The sequence below is a fragment of the Podarcis filfolensis genome (assembly GCF_964270895.1).
Source record: "Podarcis filfolensis genome assembly, chromosome: 4".
NCBI classification, from domain to species: domain Eukaryota; kingdom Metazoa; phylum Chordata; class Lepidosauria; order Squamata; family Lacertidae; genus Podarcis; species Podarcis filfolensis.
Genome location: NC_139607.1, coordinates 87,531,324 through 87,549,053, shown reverse-complemented (window position 1 = coordinate 87,549,053; position 17,730 = coordinate 87,531,324). Strand labels below are relative to the sequence as shown.

At 46.3% G+C, this 17,730-nt stretch overlaps 1 protein-coding gene across 7 annotated transcripts in view; it reads left to right on the top strand.

Annotated features, from left to right (window-relative positions):
* The window catches only part of AMOTL1 (angiomotin like 1), a 78,453-nt gene that overhangs the window by 34,914 nt on the left and 25,809 nt on the right, over positions 1-17,730 (top strand). For all 7 annotated transcript variants that reach the window (XM_083609646.1, XM_083609645.1, XM_083609649.1 and 4 more), the window contains 5 exons: positions 4,986-5,126; positions 6,255-7,170; positions 11,631-11,928; positions 13,370-13,514; positions 15,966-16,055. In XM_083609646.1, coding sequence (XP_083465772.1) covers positions 4,986-5,126; positions 6,255-7,170; positions 11,631-11,928; positions 13,370-13,514; positions 15,966-16,055 — 1,590 coding nt within the window. The remainder of the gene's footprint in view (positions 1-4,985; positions 5,127-6,254; positions 7,171-11,630; positions 11,929-13,369; positions 13,515-15,965; positions 16,056-17,730) is intronic.

The window sequence follows — 17,730 nt, the reverse complement described above, 5'->3', positions numbered from 1 at the left end:
CTTACTGCCCTTGGGAGAGAAGCCTTCTATATTTCCCAGTCGGGATTCAGGCCTCATCATGGGACTGAAACTGCCTTGGTCGCACTGGTCGATGATCTCCGGCGGGCTAGGGACAAAGGTGAGAGCTGTTTCCTAGTTCTGCTGGATCTCTCAGTGGCATTTGATACCATCGACTATAACAGCCTTCTGGACCGTCTAGAGGAGCTGGGGGCACTTGTCATATAGTGGTTCCGCTCCTTCCTCTTGGGCCGTGTTCAGAAAGTGGTGGTGGGGGATGAGTGTTCAGACCCCTGGGCTCTCACTTGTGGGGTGCCTCAGGGTTCTGTCCTCTCCCCCTTGCTTTTCAACATCTGCATGCAGCCGCTGGGAGAGATCATCAGGGGGGTTGGGCTGGGTGTCCATCAATATGCAGATGATACCCAGCTCTACCTCTCTTTTAAATCAGAACCAGTGAAGGCAGTGAAGGTCCTGTGTGAGTGTCTGGAGGCAGTTGGAGGATGGATGGCGGCTAACAGATTGAGGTTGAATCCTGACAAGACGGAAGTTCTGTTATTGGGGGACAGGGGGCAGGCGGGTGTGGAGGACTCCCTCGTCCTGAATGGGGTAACTGTGCAGCTTAAGGACCTGGTGCGCAGCCTGGGAGTCATTTTGGACTCACAGCTGTCCATGGAGGCACAGGTCAATTTTGTGTCCAGGGCAACTGTCTACTAGCTCCATCTGGTACGCAGGCTGAGACCCTATCTGCCTGCGGACTGCCTCGCCAGAGTAGTGCATGCTATGGTTATCTCCCGCTTGGACTACTGCAATGCGCTCTACGTGGGGCTACCTTTGAAGGTGACCCGGAAACTACAATCCAGAATGTGGCAGCTAGACTGGTGACTGGGAGTGGCCGCCGAGACCACATAACACCGGTCTTGAAAGACCTACATTGGCTCCCAGTACATTTCCGAGCACAATTCAAAGTGTTGATGCTGACCTTTAAAGCCCTAAATGGCCTCTGTCCAGTATATCTGAAGGAGCGTCTCCACTCCCATCATTCTACCTGGACACTGAGGTCCAGTGCCGAGGGCCTTCTGGCGGTTCCCTCACTGCGAGAAGCCAGGTTACAGGGAACCGAGCAGAGGGCCTTCTCGGTAGCGGCGCCCGCCCTGTGGAATGCCCTCCCACCAGATGTCAAAGAGAACAGTAACTACCAAACTTTTAGAAGACATCTGAAGGCATCCCTGTTTAGGGAAGCTTTTAATGTTTGATGTATTACTGTATTTTAATATTTGGTTGGAAGCCGCCCAGAGTGGCTGGGGAAGCCCAGCCAGATGGGCAGGGTATAAATTATTATGATTATAATTATGGCTGGGACACATCTGGAGACTTAGCATACCTGGGGTGGACACATGGCAGGTTATTTAGGTGCAGTGGCTCACTAAATGGCTTGGACAATTATGTATGTATGGCTTCACATATAGTGGCTTGGGGTCTAAGGTAAGCTAGCATAAGGAAGCTCATGGAAATAAAATTTCCCATGTCCTCCTCTCTCCATCACTACATCCGACTTTGTTCAGGGCCAAGTAACCCTCCAGAGCAGGGGTCAGCAACCTTTTCCAGCCGTGGGCCGGTCCACTGTCCCTCAGACCATGTGGTGGGCAGGACTATATTTTTTTTTGGGGGGGGGGAGATGAACGAATTCTTATGCCCCACAAATAACCCAGAGATGCATTTGAAATAAAAGTACACATTCTACTCATGTAAAAACATGCAGATTCCTGGGCCGTCTGCTGGCCGGATTGAGAAGGCGATTGGGCCGCATCCAGCCCAAAGGCCTTAGGTTGCCTACCCCTGCTCCAGAGAGTTCATAGGAAGATGCAGTCAGCTACAAAGGGATGGGAAACTTTTCTTAAGGGCACCATGATCAGCCAATGTAACCCAGCTAGTTTTGCCATGACTTGATGATTATTGTCTTGCGGTAACATAGAGGCAGGATTTTCACTGGTGACACCAGTGTTGTGGAATGCTTTCTCTCTTGAAACAGGAGAGGCCCCATCTGTGTTGGCATTCTGCCGGCTCCTGAAGACTCACCTGTTTAGGCAAGCATTCCCCTGAACTGAACTTGTGGCTTTATTGTTTTAACTGTTTCAATTGTTGTATTAATTCCATATCGTATTATTCCAGATAGCTTGGTCCCACCCCCAACCTAAATCCTGGCTTCGCCCATGATTCCTACATTACAAGCCAACATAGCTTTTGTAAGATATTTCCAACATGCTTATCTGAGTTTGATGAAGTTGGTTGATTTGGCGGTATACACAGGGATGAGATACTGAGATCAGCTGCATCAAACCAACTTGCCTCTTTGTTCAGCTGTGTTTCCAAACCAGTTAACACCTACATTGTGTCTAGGAGAGCAAGGCGTGTTAATGTTAGCTGCCCCGAGGCCATAGGAGAGCCGTCTTCTCCTATCCAGGGTGCAATTCTGATTAAAAGGATGTGAGTCAGCTTGAGCTGGATTTACGGCTGTCTCTCCAGATGCTAAGGCTGGCCTCCTTCCCCATAATTCCCAGCTTAAAAAACAATGCTATAATAAAACTCTTGCCCCCTTTCATCAAATGATTAAAGAATAAAAGGGAGGGGTTTTGCAATTTGAGAGACTGGGGAGAAGGGAGAGGGAAGCAGTTTTAGAAGGCAAGAAATTCATTTGTATTCATTTCCTACTCTGCGTCTGATACAAGAATCCCAATTTCTGTGCATGATCACGCACACATACATTTTGGTGAGATGTAATGTGCCACTTCAATAGTTTGCACACCCAGACTCCACTGAGATAAGCTGCTTTCCTGCTGCAATTTTTTTTGGTCAGTAGAATCAGATTTGTGAGGGGTTTCCAGGCTGATTTGCTTGCTGTACTCGCTTAATCCGTGATCAGTTGATCGCTCACTTGACTACTGGATTACATGGCTTGATTGCTTTTTGACTCTCAGCAAAACGTATTGTTACAAATGTAATGTGACACCCCCATGTTCTGCAAGATTCCTGGGGGTTCCAGGCACTCACCAAGGGTCTGTGTTCCTTTGGATAACTGAGACATGGCAGATAATGCCATAGCTTTAAGAAATATGGTTTATTCACCCATTTATACCTTCAGTCTGCCTGCAGGGAGTCCAGATCTTACAGCATGTTCATTTCAGGAGGGGTTTGTCCCCCACAGCAGTGCAGCCAGCCTTCAGCCAACCTGCCCAAGATGGATCCCAGTCTTTCTTATTCCTTCTTCCCAGAACACCCAGCTAAAAACTCTTTCAAAGCCATTGTTATCTCTTTCATACAAACCAAGGAATGTTGTCTGTGCAATTTCATTCTATGGTTCTAAACTTATATGGTTACTGCAGTAGATAATGAAATCAAGAGAGGGACATATTCCACTGGGACTGCCATAAATTAAGCAGTCTGAATTTAAATATTACGGTGTTGTAAGACAAATCGGGCGTGTTTTCTCTTATATAAATTGTCAACTTGCTGTAATAGAGAGTTTATATCCAAAAAATAAGCAAAGAGCACATTCATGAATGGCACTGTGAATGGCTTTTCCCACTAATGCTTTTTTAAAAGTGTTAAATTAGTTAACATAGCATGTAAAACAGGGAATGGGCCATATTAATTCAAAACAATAGTTTCTGGAAATTAAATTTCCTTGTGCAGATGCAGGCAATATAGCCATATAATCAGTTATTCTTGTGACAGTGGCCTCTGGATAGTATAAATGTCCAGCATGTTATTTACCACCTGTTGTCCAGATTTAAAGTTTATGGACAAGAACATACTTTATATACCTCATTGTACTGCAGTAAGAGGTGTATGTGCATCATACATGTCTGTGTGGTATTTTGGACATAATAGGAAACTTGAATGCTCCTCCGTCCTCTCCTCTTACCTTACTGTGAGGAGATCAGAAGCTTCCACTTCTCCATTGAAGCAAACCACAGTTCCTTGAGTTCAAATGTACAGGGAGCTATGGTTTGTTAGACCAAACCCAGATTAAATCACAGTTTTACATCTTGGCTTGTCCTGAACCATATTTTAAACAAGGGATTGGATTTATGTTGGACTCCAACACCCATCAGCCCCATCTAGCATGGCCAATGATAAGAGATTAATTGTCAAGTAATTGTAGTCCAACAACACTGAAGGGCCGCAGGTTCCTCAGATCCCCAGACTGAGATACTCTGGATTGTTTAAAACAGAAGTTGCCAATCTCCTTGTGGGCACAAAAGAGGAGAAGGTTAGAGGCTGTGGATAAGCCTGAGGCTTGTTCATGTAATGGGAAACCCTGGTTTCCTACTGCATCTGAATTGACGCTATGTCTGTTTTGATCAAAAAATTCTGAAACCAACCAAAAGCAATTTGCTTGCATGCAGTGATGTAGTTTTAATATGTTGCTTGTGGACATAAAGTTCAAATTCTAAGCCCACCCAAGTCCTAATCCAAGGCTGCGATAGCTGGGGAACTAAGCCATTAGCAATCAGAAGAGCGGTGAGTCACTTGGCTTCAAAAACTCCATTGTAATTCTAGAGCAGCTTAACCACTGACCAGCGATGTGAGTTTTCCTTGAAAATTTAGAATTGGAAAATACTGGGAGCTGCCAATAAATGAATGACCATTTATCTATCATCTATTAAGTCTTTGAACGCTTGCCAATATGGCCTGGGTGCTTATCCTGTCCGTGACTTCCCTCTTACAGTTCTGTGGCAAGGTTGTGTTGTTTGCAGTAAAATGTGTTTCTGCATGCAGCCTTTTATGTAGACAGACATCTGAAATGATTCACTGCGAAGTATGTATACAACGGATGTCTTTGTTGGGGGTTGTGAAACAACGCTTAAACATAATTCAGAAACCACAAGTGTGAATCACTTTAGGAAAAGTGTTGGGGTATTTAAAAAAAAAAACAAAAACGTGACTAGTTCATGGATAAATATTTTCTTCTTTTTCTTTTCTCATAGGCCTCCCATCCATTTGCTACACTTCCAGTACTCCTGCCCAGATACTGGAAGAAACTGGCTGTCTTTACACAGATCCTCAGCTGTTTGGTAGCAGGCGGGATGGTTCACCGTTAATGATAGACTTTGTCAGCGATACTGAAAGTAAGTTCTTGGTGCTTGTAAAAAACCCTGCTTTCTAGCTGCTTTTGTCAATTGAGTTTCACACTGGTTTGTTTTGGGGGTTTTTTTTTTGGACAAATAGCTTTCTTCAGATCCTTGTTGACGTTGAGCCTTGCAAGTGGATCATTATACAAGGAGAATGGGACCCAGGTGCAGGACAGAGAGGGCACTTAGGTTTAATCAGAAGCAATTTGGTCCCTGAAGATCAGAGGTGGGGAGTCCCCAGACCACAGCCCAAATTTAAACCACCAAGCCGCAGCATCTGGACAGAGGTCTCATCAGTCCACCCCCCCCTCAAATGATGCTCTTACATCCCTCTTCCCTTGCACCTCCCTATTTTGTACTGGCCTTACCCCCTGATCAACAGTTGAAATTCACCAGGCGCATTTTCCAGCTTGCTGTTGTCTACTTGAGACCAAGTGGAGATGCCCAGGCGCCAGGACGGCGCTTGACGTCTCCACCATCTGGAGGTGCATGACTGGGGAGCATCGGATCTGTTTTCACACACTTGCAACACATCCTGTAGATTTCTACCCGTTCTATTTCATCTGAATTTCAGGAGCCCAAAGGTTGTACAGTGGTACCTCGGGTTACATACGCTTCAGGTTACAGACGCTTCAGGTTACAGACTCCGCTAACCCAGAAATAGTACCTCGGGTTAAGAACTTTGCTTCAGGATGAGAACAGAAATCGTGCTCCAGCGGCACAGCGGCAGTGGGAGGCCCCATTAGCTAAAGTGGTGCTTCAGGTTAAGAACAATTTCAGGTTAAGAACAGACCTACGGAATGAACTAAGTACTTAACCCAAGGTACCACTGTATTGAAAAATATGACTTTAGAGCTGTCTGGCCCCAAAATGACAACGAGGCATTCCATTTTGGCAGCTGTAACCCTGGTTTAAGGCGCCATTTGGCACTTACCTTATATATCTGAGTTTCTAACGCTGCACCTGACATTTGGCTGAGTAATGAACTCAGGTTGGCAGTAGGATAATTGATGGAGGAAAGGGCCATGCAGGATTTCTCCATCTTCCTCATTCAAAATAATCCAACCTTTTCCTTTTTTGTGTGTCTCTTTCTTTCTCTGTCGGCCATCTTTTCTCTTGCTTCAGCTGAAGACCCCCCTTGCAACTTCCACCCCCCGAGCTTCCTCCAGGTTTCAGAGGTGGAAATGAGAGGTTCGGAGGACGTTGCCCCTGGCACTGTGTTACAGCGGTTGATCCAGGAGCTGCGCTATGGCAACCCGAGCGAGAACATGAACCTGCTGGCCATCCAGCACCAGGCCACAGGGAGCGCGGGACCATCCAACCCCACTGCCAGCACGCTGCTTTCTTCTTCCACGGAAAACCTGGTGCCCGAAGACCCACAAATGGTCCAGCAGTCGGCCCGGCAGGAACCACAGGGCCAGGAGCATCAAGGGGACAGCACTGCGATGGAGAAGCAGCCCAGGGGCGCCCAGCCTCAGCAGAACAATGAAGAGCTGCCAACTTACGAAGAGGCCAAAGCCCAGTCTCAGTTTTTCAGGGGCCAGCAGCCCAGCAGCGCCGCTGGGGCAGGTTTTTACATGGCTGGAACCTCCTGCCCAAAATCTAGAACGGAAGGGAGGCCGACGTTGGCCCGGGCCAACAGCGGTCAGGCGCACAAAGACGAGGCGCTCAAGGAACTGAAGCAAGGCCACGTGCGATACCTTAGCGAGAGGATCATGCAGTTGTCGCTGGAGAGGAACGGCACGAAACAGCATCCGCCCGCCTTGGGGAGAAGCAAAGGGTTCAAAGCGGGAGGGCCGTCCCCTCCTCAGTCCACCAGCAAAGGTGTGGATCCAAGGGGGCCGCCGCCAGACTACCCGTACAAAAGCAAGCAGGTGGTCTCTCCGGTGAGCAAAGCTCAGGAGCTCGGGATGTTTTTTAACGACCAGCATTCTGGAGTCATCCAGGAAGTGGTGATGCCCTCCTATTCAGCGCCCCAGGCAGCGAGGAGCGAAGTAGCTGTTGTCCGTTATCAGCCTCCCCCAGAGTATAGCCTGACTAGGTAATGTTGAACTCCTTGCCCTCTTATTGCCTTCCTTTCAATCTTTAGGGGGAGGTTTTGCTTTTTTCCCTAAAGTTAAGTAAGACTCCAGACTCAGGGTGGTTTTCAGTAGGGCTGGGAGATATAATGAAATATCATCCATACCGTGACAGTGGTTTCATAATTTTGGACCTGGCAATATGTTGCAAATCATGATGTGTGTTAGGGCTCGGCAGCGTACCATCCAAAACTGGTTTGAAGTTCATATCATGATAGCAGTTGTATAATTTTTGACCTGGCAATATATTGCAAATCATGTGCGTGTGTGCATGCAATGCAAAATCATGATGCAGGAAAAGCTGGGAAGCCAGCCAATCCTTTTACATAGCTCTATCTTTATTTCAGATGTCGTGATATTTCAGTACAGTTGTACCTTAGTTTTTGAGCAGCTTAGTTCTCAAACGTTTTGGCTCCCGAACGCGGCAAACCTGGAAGTGACTGTTCTGGTTTGTGAACTATTTTTGGAAGCCGAACGTCCGATGGGGCTTCTGCGGCTTTCGATTGGCTGCAGGAGCTTCCTGCAGCCCATCAGAAGCCGCACTTTGGTTTCTGAATGTTTTGGAAGTCGAACGGACTTCCGGAATGGATTCCATTCGACTTCCAAGGTATGACTGTATATCACAATGTTTAGCTGGTGATATATTGCGATGTTGAAAACTGGATATTTCCCAGCCCTGGTATTCAGTTATGCAGTTACCCTAGTGCAACAACTCTTAACTACTGTGCATAATATAATCTCCTCACCTACTTCTCTCCCCACATGAACCCTAAATGTGCTCCAGGGGTTCCCTCCACATTTTGGAGCAGATTTAGGCAGGTTGCAGGGAGAGGAGCACTTGGGTAAGTTACATTGTCCAGCTCAAAGCCATTGGCTCTAAAATAATACTGCCCCAAAGGGCAAAACAAACCTTTTGTGTACTGCTTGTGCACATTGTAGATGTGCAGCAGGAGTGTGTTGCTTATTCCTCTTCTTGCATGATTTCCCTCCTTCCTCCTCCCCACCAACACAATCCTATCGCTGCGTATCTTCCCTCTACTTGATGTGGTGAACATGCAACTGGGACCCAGAGGAGTTAGAATCCCAGGAGAGAAGCAGTGGGCAAAGGGGTGGGAATTGCTTCTCCCTGCTGTTTTACCTCTGCAACATGATGCCTTCCTCCTGCTGTCTTTCTAGTGGGAAAAGCGTTAGGTATATTTGTAGGCCACACTCCCAGGTTCAAGTGGGGGCAATGGGCGGTAAGCTCTGTGCGCTGAGTTTTTGGATCAGGTCCATAGTGCTTTGCAGCAATACGTTTCCTGAAATGGCAACCTGGGACACAGCCCCTCGTAGCTCCTTGGCTGCTGGTGTTGTCTTCCTGAAGCGTTTGCATTCCATCTGATCAGCACATGTTTTGAGTCTCGGGCAACAACATACGGAGAGTTGGGTGTGTGTTTTTCCAGCCAGAAAAGCACGGCTTTCAAGAGAAATGCGAAAAGCCCTCTTTATGTAAGCGAGGTAGCAACAAGGGAATGAGGAGAAGGAAAGGAAAAACAGGGTCAGCTTCGGGTTACAGTCTCAGGAAGTTGTAAGAGGATTCCATCTGCAAGTCTCCTTTCAGACGGAGGATTTTCCAGGCGTGAGGCACATGGATTCCGTGCGCCTCACACTCCAGTCTCAAGCCATGTGTGCTGAATGGGACATCTCCTCCGGTTGTGTGAAGACCAAACCAGACACGACGTCAGGAAATCTGTAATCAGATTTCCTGAATGTGTGTGCTTTTAAGATAAAAGCACCAAAGCCCAGTGGTCAAGCACATGCTCTTCATGCAGATATCTCCATGGCACCCCCAGTTAGAAGGATAAAGTAGTGGGGTCAGGTGTGGGACGCTTTGGCCCACAAAATATTGCTGAATTGGAAATCCCATCAGCCTCAACAAGCGTGGACAGGGATGATGGGAGTTGTAGTTCAGCAACATCTGGTGGGCCAAAGGTTCCTCACACCAGATGGTAGTAGATCCAGGGCTCTTTTTTTCTTCAGCCGGAACTCACTGGAACTCAGTTCTGGCACCTCCCAGGGGGGTGCCATTCTAAGAGAATGAGGGAGGTGTTCATGGTGAATTCCGGCACCTCTCCCCCCCCCCCCCCGGAAAAATAGCACTGAGTGTAGTCTTCTCAGCCTGACTTCCTAGAGAGCCTCTGTTTGTCAGAGAAGTCAATACTGGGCTAGTGGGAAAAATTATCTGACCTAGTATAAAACAACTTCCTATATTTTGGGTGGGAGGGGGATAGTTCTATTAGGAGCATCCGGAGGTGATTTGTATCAGGAAATTTATATCAGGTGATTTATATCAAAACACCACTAGCCTGTCTCTGCAGCTGCAATCTGATTCAAGGACCTCCACAGCTGTTTTGAACTACAAGGGGTGCCAGTCAAAGTGGAGGAAAGCAGTATGACACTGAACCTTGCGTGATTTCCATTCATCTCCTCACCTAGGTGAACTGGCAACTCACCCTAGGCAAGCAGCAAATGGCAATGGAGGTTTATAAAAAAAAGAAAACCTTTACAATGGAAATGCTGCTTCTTATTTGGTTCGGGGTTAGTTGTTTAAAAATAAGCTGTTTGCTGGGTGTCTTTTTGCTGGCAAGAGAGACTGGCTATTTGCTGGCAGGGAGAGTTAGTTCTTTCTAAAATGGGTTGTCTTGCTACGGTGAGGTGTGTCAGTCGCCTTGTACGGACAGGCTGAGACTCTGCACTTAGCAGTTTATATATACAATCTGAGGGAAAGGCTTCAAAGGCAGATCTGGGACAAATGTGGTTTGTAAACAGGGGAAGAGGCGCTATTCATCCTGAAGATGAACATGTTTAACAGCTGCACATCTAAAGGAGCAATACAAACCTCAAAGAAAGGTTTGCTGGCATGTTCGCATGAGGCCATGACTATTTCAGCCCAACCTATGCAGAACACAGTCCCCTATTTAGTGCAGAGCACAAGGCCTGGTTCTGTTCTTCTAGCTAGGAGCAGGACTGTGCTTGCTTGTGTTTCCACATGATTGCAGATAAAGTGGCTGCATGCACAGTTATACCTTTAAAAGATATTCAAAGCACATATCCCCATCAGAGAATTATGGGCACTTTGGTTTCTTAAGGCTTGCTGGGAATTGTAACTCTATGAGGTGTAAACTACAGTGCCCAGAATCCTTTGAGGCAAAGAATGTCCTTCAAATGTGTTTTAAAGGTATACTGTGTACTCAACCACATGTTGTGGAATTTAGTTCCCTCAGCGTTCTTAAAAAAACCCACCCCCCAAAAAACCCACCAATTGCTGCCTGTTGTTGCAGAGACAGGCTTGAAAATAGTTTGGCAAATCCCCGCTGAAATTTCAGCTGCCAGACAAATTTTGCTGAATAAGCTTTCCTAGTGGTCAGTAAGATTTCCCAGAATTCAGTATTTCTGGATAGAGAACTTGAGAGAAAGTCGCCTCCTGCTCTTTTGCGTTCCCTCCCTTGTCTGCAACTAACACCTTTCCCCATATTTGTCCCATGCTGACCTCTCCCTTTCCTTACCCTCTGCTTTGTTGTCTCTCCAACTACTGGAAGTTGGATTGTAAAGTCCTTGGGGCAGAGACTTTTCCTTAAAAAAACAAAGTTACTCCGTACATACTTAGTGCTATATAGGTGTCGAGTTATATCGGTAACTAATATTATTATAACTGGTGGGGCTTGCAACAAAATGTTGCAGCATGGAGTGCTCCCATCCACTACTTCCACCCTTTCCCATCCCTTGCCCCCAACAGAATCCTGGGGACGCCCAGCATGCTCAGTCTTCATTGGGCTGTTCTCTCCTCCCCGCCCCTCAGAATTCCTTTTGAACTTCTTTAAAAGTCTGCTGATACCTCCCTCTTGTGTGCAGGTGGTACTGTTTTGGCTACATAAAAATCCACACTTGGGGAAAGTGTTTCACTGTTCATGAATGGGATAAAGGTAAAGGTAAAGGGACCCCTGACTGTTAGGTGGACGACTCTGGGGTTGTGGTGCTCATCTCGCTTTACTGGCCGAGGGAGTCGGCGTACAGCTTCTGGGTCATGTGGCCAGCATGACTAAGCCGCTTCTGGTGAACCAGAGCAGCGCACGGAAATGCCATTTACCTTCCCACTGGAGCGGTGCCTATTTATCTACTTGCACTGCATACTTTCGAATTGCTAGGTTGGCAGGAGCAGGGACTGAGTAACGGGACCTCACCCCGCTGTGGGGATTCGAACCGCCGACCTTCTGCTCGGCAAGCCCTAGGCTCTGTGGTTTAACCCACAGCGCCACCTGCGTCCCATTCATGTATGGGATACTAAGCACCAATAAGCAGTCACTTCTGGCAGACTGATTGCTCACACTGCCGATGATCCGATTAATCTGTTCCCACCACTCATCTGTTTCCCCCTCCCATACAGCCGTCAGTGCCAGTCATCTTTCCCATCCCTGCAACAGCAGCACAGCCCGATGTCCTCACAGGCCTCCTCTCTTACTGGCCCACTGCACTCTGCCTCTTTGCCGCCCCTCTCGATGGCCATGGCGTCTCAGTCCCTGCCTGCAACTCCGCCGAGCCAGCAGCAGGAGCAGCCGCTCCCACCAGATGCCTTCACTATAGTCCAGCGAGCCCAGCAGATGGTGGAGATGCTCTCCGATGACAATGAGGCCCTGCAGAAGGAGCTGGAGGGCTACTATGAGAAAGCAGATAAACTCCAGAAGGTGCGTGGTGTGGTTGAGTGGGACTGGGCTTTGTGTCTTGATCCTCTTGGGTGACACAAGAAAAGTGTCCTGCACCACTTGCTGATTGGGATGAACAGCACTGCCTGGTTTGGTCCAGAATATGATAAATTTAGGGCCATGTCTAAATTGGAACTTACATAGTGCAGCGGTGTGGGACCCAGTAAAGGTCCAATTCAATAGCATGGTCTGAAGGCACATGAGGCTGCTACCTAAGTAGGTCCAGGTCTGGTCAGTGCTTGGATGGGAGACTGGATGTGAGTGCTGCTTTGCATTCCATGATGGAAGGAAAGTGGGATATTTCACTGCATATACTGCTTTGATGTCCCTTGCAGGACAGCCTTGGGAGAAGAAAAGGCTAAGGAGCACTTAAGGCGGTTGGGTGGTGTCTTGTATAGCTCCTGCAGCCAAGCTGGTGCCAAACGGATTGCTCTGATTTCCTTTAGACCACATCAGCGAGGCCGAGAGGGGGTCTTGTTGTCTGGGCAGCCCAGGACCTCTAGACACACTGCCCAGGCTTGCAGCCCAGGGAGGTCATTTCGGTGCAGCCCATAACACCAATAGGTATTTGCATGCCTAGCAACAACAAAAAGTGAATAGGTAAAGATAAAGGGACATCTGACCATTAGGTCCAGTTGTGACCGACTCTGGGGTTGCGGCGCTCATCTCACTTTATTGCCCGAGAGAGCCGGTGTACAGCTTCCGGGTCATGTGGCCAGCATGACTAAGCCGCTTCTGGCAAACCAGAGCAGCACACGGAAACGCTGTTTACCTTCCTGCCGGAGTGGTACCTATTTATCTACTTGCACTTTGATGTGCTTTCAAACTGCTAGGTTGGCAGGAGCAGGGACCGAGCAACGGGAGCTCACCCCGTCGCGGGGATTCGAACCGCCAAGCTTCTGGTCAGCAAGTCCTAGGCTCTGTGGTTTAACCCACAGCACCACCTGCTTCCCCAAAAAGTGAATAGTGGTATATAAATACTGGATAATATGATGTGATGTAAGTTGGGGGAACTGCTTGACTTGGTAGAATTGCCATGACCAGCAATGGCTCTCCATAGAGTTGCTGAGAATTTAAACCTGGGTCTGCCTGCTGGATAGCATGAGCTGTACCACTGAGCTGCGTCCTCTTCCATTGCTGTAGTCGCTTTCTTCTGTGATGGCTGGGGAGCTGGTTTCGTTCAGCTGCAGTAGGATTATTAATGCCTGTGGAGGAGTTGTATTTTTGGCATCATTGTAGGAGAATTCTTCCTGCGGCACAGTGCTAGTGTGAAAGTTGGCACACACTTCTGGCCACTGCACAAACCTCTCTTTCAAAAGTTTCGAGTCAATGATTGACATGCATCGCTGCCCAGCTTTTAATGGAAAGTTGTATGCTCTCCCTTATTCTCTCTCTCTCTCTCTCTCTCCTCCAAACTTTTCAGTTTGAAATAGAAATTCAGAGGATTTCAGAAGCCTATGAGGACTTGGTGAAGACCACCACCAAGAGGGAATCGCTGGACAAGGCCATGCGTAACAAGCTGGAAAGTGAAATCAGGCGTCTCCATGATTTCAACAGGGCCTTACGTGGTATGTTCTTTTTACGAAAGGTCTTTTCATTCCCCTCCCATTGCATTTCTGTTTCGTTCCTGAACTATCAAATTCCAGACGGCCACATCAGAGATTCTAACCGAGCAAACTGTTTTCCTGTAACAACGTTTAGAGGTTATTGTTGGTAGAGCCATTAAAAAAGACCGTATTTTTCGCTCTATAAGATGCACCTTTTCCCTCCTAAAAAGTAAGGGGAAATGTTTGTGCGTCTTATGGAGCAAATGCAGGCTGTGCAGCTATCCCAGAAGCCAGAACAGCAAGAGGGATCGCTGCTTTCACTGCGCAGCGATCCCTCTTGCTGTTCTGACTTCACTTCGCTGGAGAGGCGCTGCACAGCTTTCCCTCTTTGTGCAGCGCTCCTTCAGCGAAGCGGCAGGAGAAACAGAGCCCCTTCCGTTTCTCCTCTCGCTTTGCTGGAGAGGCGCTGCGCAGAGAGGGAGAGAATATTTTTTTTCTTGTTCTCCTCCTCTAAAACTAGGTGCGTCTTATAGAGCGAAAAATACAGTATATATATATATATATATTCCTGGACCTGGTTGAAAAATTGTACTTAAGTCTCTCTCCCTGCCCACCTTAAATTATGTGGAATGGGGTGCCCTCAATGGCTGCCGCAACCCTGCTTCAGACACAATGCCTAACCACAGTTTACTGCTACACTACAGGAACAAGCCTGAGCAAGCCTTGCACTCTTTGTACAGCCACGAGATTGAAAATCTTTGCTCCCGTTTTCAGCTGACTTCAGTTGTCTGCTGTTTTACTGAAACTGAGAACTCTGGTTTCCCCAGGCGGCTGCCCCAGCCCCTCCTTACTCACATCAGCCTCAGCTAGCATGCCGGTGCTGAGCAGTGATGGGCTGTCATTGTCGAAGAACATCTGGTGGGCTGGCTATCTCCGTTAAAAGCAGTGGCGTAGCGTGGGGGTGCAGGGGGGGCGGGCCGCACCGGGCGCAACATCTGGGGTTAGGGCAAATCCATGGGTTAGGGGGCGCAAATCCACGGGTTAGGGGGCGCAAATTACTTGCCTTGCCCCGGGTGCTGACAACCCACGCTACACCACTGGTTAAAAGTTATGAGTCTTAAGAAAGTCAATATGAGGGGGGAACTGGATTACATATAAAGAATTGATTATAAAGGAAGGAGGAAAATGGAAAATGAAATCCTATGAAGAAGTGAAAGAGTATGTGTATGATTGGTTGCATTATTATCAGGTTAACGAAATGTTTAAAAAGGACTTAAAAGAAAGAGGTTATGAGGGAAAAGAATCGAAATTTCAAATAGAAATAATAAACAATGAAAATAAAATTTTGTCCAAGGTGTATAAAATCTTGCTAGAATGGTATACAAAAGATGAGGAAGTTAAATCGGTTATGATACACTGGGCCAGAGATTTGGGTTATAATATACAGTTTAATGATTGGATAAAACTGTGGAATGAAAGTATAAAATTTACGGCATGTACTGCGTTAAAGGAAAATGTTATGAAAATGATTTATAGATGGTACATCACACCTGTGAAACTGGCAAAAATGTATAAAACATGTAATAAGTGTTGGAAATGTAAAGAAAAAGAAGGAACATTTTATCATATGTGGTGGGATTGTAAGAAGGTGAAGGGCTTCTGGGAAATGATATATAATGAGATGAAAAAGATGTTGAAATATACGTTTGTTAAGAAACCAGAGGCTTTTCTTTTAGGAATAGTAGGAAATGAAATAAATTTAGATTGCATACTATAAATGTATGTTGGAAAATTTAATAAAAAATTAAAAGAACATCTGGTGGGCAACAGAGTGGGGAAAATACAGATTAAGGAAACAAGCCAGGATTGTAAACAAGGTGTTTCTGGACCTTCTGTTGGTCCTCCTTGGCTTTATAGATCACTTTGGAATTATGTTATAACAAAGTCCCTGATAGAATACAAGGGCTGTTCTTTTTTATAAAAGTCCAACTCCCCCTGCAAATCAATTTCATCAATTTCAATTTGCTCAGGTGTTGCTACCAAATTTTAACAGCTTCAGTTACAAGTAAAAGAATAAAAAACCCCAAAGTTTTTAAAAAACAAAAGAGTGAGAGTCCATATTTTAATATTCAAATTGTTTGGATTTTGCATGGTGTTTCATAACCAGGACTGCTAGAGAGCACCAACCCTATGAGGGAACATTAGCATCCATAGGGAAGTTTGTGTAGAGAAATATACTTTTGGCCCCCAGACCAAGACCCTACAGAACAGAGTCTCTCCTTTGGGGGGTGGAAATGCAGACTGGCCTTCCCTGTTTTTCAGGATGATCTCCATTTCTTTCTTTATTGTATAGCTGGCTTCCCTTTCCCAAGATTCTTTTTATATCATGGTACATCTGGCAGGTCTCTTTATTCTCTGAGGTTGGCCATATGTATATGTTTATTCTTAAGCTGTTTCCCCTTCTCTGTGTAGAGCGATTGGAGGCTGCCAACAGGCAGCTGGCCAGCAGAGAGTTTGATGGGAACGAAGATAAGGCAACAGAGGGTCTTTATGCCTCTCAGAGTGAGTACCACATTGATATATAGCGGAGATATGCATGTTCACTATGTGTGGTTTGTCAGAGAATGGAAGAGGTGTTTGTTTGTGCTATGTTTTTAGCAGTTTTTTTAAAGTTGGAGGCTGGTTTCTTTCTAACAGACTTGTTTTACCGCGTTGCTTCGTTGGAGTTAGTGGTAGGTGGTGGTCAAGGGGGAAATTTAAATGAATATGTTGATGTCAGGGCAAAGTCTCAAGAGAAATAAGCTTCATAGTGAAATGGAATTCTTCTCTCCTTTTGGGATAATTCTGAATTCACACAGGTACAAATAAAAGGAGAACAAGGCCCTTTGTTTCATGAGTTTTGAAAAGGCCTTCAAAAGGATATTTCGTACCACAGCTCTGAGGGAACCACTTCTCAGGGATTTGTTCACATGTCTAGGTATGGAGAAGAAACTTAGGTTTGTTTGCATTTAAAATGAGAAATGACCTAATTCGCGCATCTTGAAGTAATAAGTGAACTGAAGCATGGCTAGTCTTTGAAATTCACACTTTTTTGAAGTTTGCAATTCTGTTCTGCAACCATTTTGTACTATTAGGGGAAAATGTGCATGGAAATGCATATATTAGTGAGAATAACACCTGAAAATGCATTATATTAGAAGAAATAGCTTAACAGTCACAACAAAATGTCTTTGCCTACCTAAATTAAGCTGCTGAAATGGGGGGGGGGAGGAACCTAACTAGGAATGGAATTTAAATGACTGTGAGTTCAGTTCAATTAGTTCTGATATTGAAAACAAACCTTCAGGCTAAGAATATGCCCAGAGGCACTCTTGTTCTGTAATTCTATCTGTATGTCTCTTGTGCCCAGCTCTGGTTGTTAGATCTTGGTGTTCTGGTCAACGAACAAGTAGATTTAAGCTCCCCAAAGTCTGCCCACCCCTGTTTCAAATGAGCTGTTCAGTGTTAGGTTGCTGTTGTTATAAATTACCTGTCCTTCACCTGAAGGCGGTAGGGCAATTAAAACACAGTGTTAAAAACAATTGAAAGCAACTCACAATCACAGAAATGAGGTGGGTCCTAAAAATAGAAATGTCGTATTGGCAGCAATTCTTGTTGTGCATTATGGTTATTGAACCATTGTGTTTAGGTTGTTTGTTATCCGTGAACAATTTTGAGCACAAATACATTTCAGAAAATGCAGTTTATAAATAAACTGAATGTGACTATGACTAATCCTGGTTCTTTTCCGTGAAAGGAGCTCAGGTTTCAGGGCTAGGAATGACTGATGGCTAGTTACAACAGGGGCTCATGCCTCTACTGGTAGGTCTGTGCCAGGGGTTCAGGCACCATGTTGTGCAGCCTTGATAACACCCTCACATAACTCTAGAGTACAGCCCTCCATCAGCTACCCTGTGGAGCACAGCTCAGAGTCACTAAACTGTCATTTCAAGTGCTTAACAAGCCTCCTTTTGCTGCCCGGGGCAGACTGTAAAAAGGTAGGTCCATGTAGCCCCTTTTTCTGCAGAGGGCTACATTGAGGGCCAGTGTGGTGTAGTGGTTAAGAGCGATGGACTCGTAATCTGGGGAACCGGGTTCGCGTCTCCGCTCCTCCAGTGGCGTAGCGTGGGTTGTCAGCACCCGGGGCAAGGCAAGTAATTTGCGCCCCCTAACCCGTGGATTTGCACCCCCTAACCCA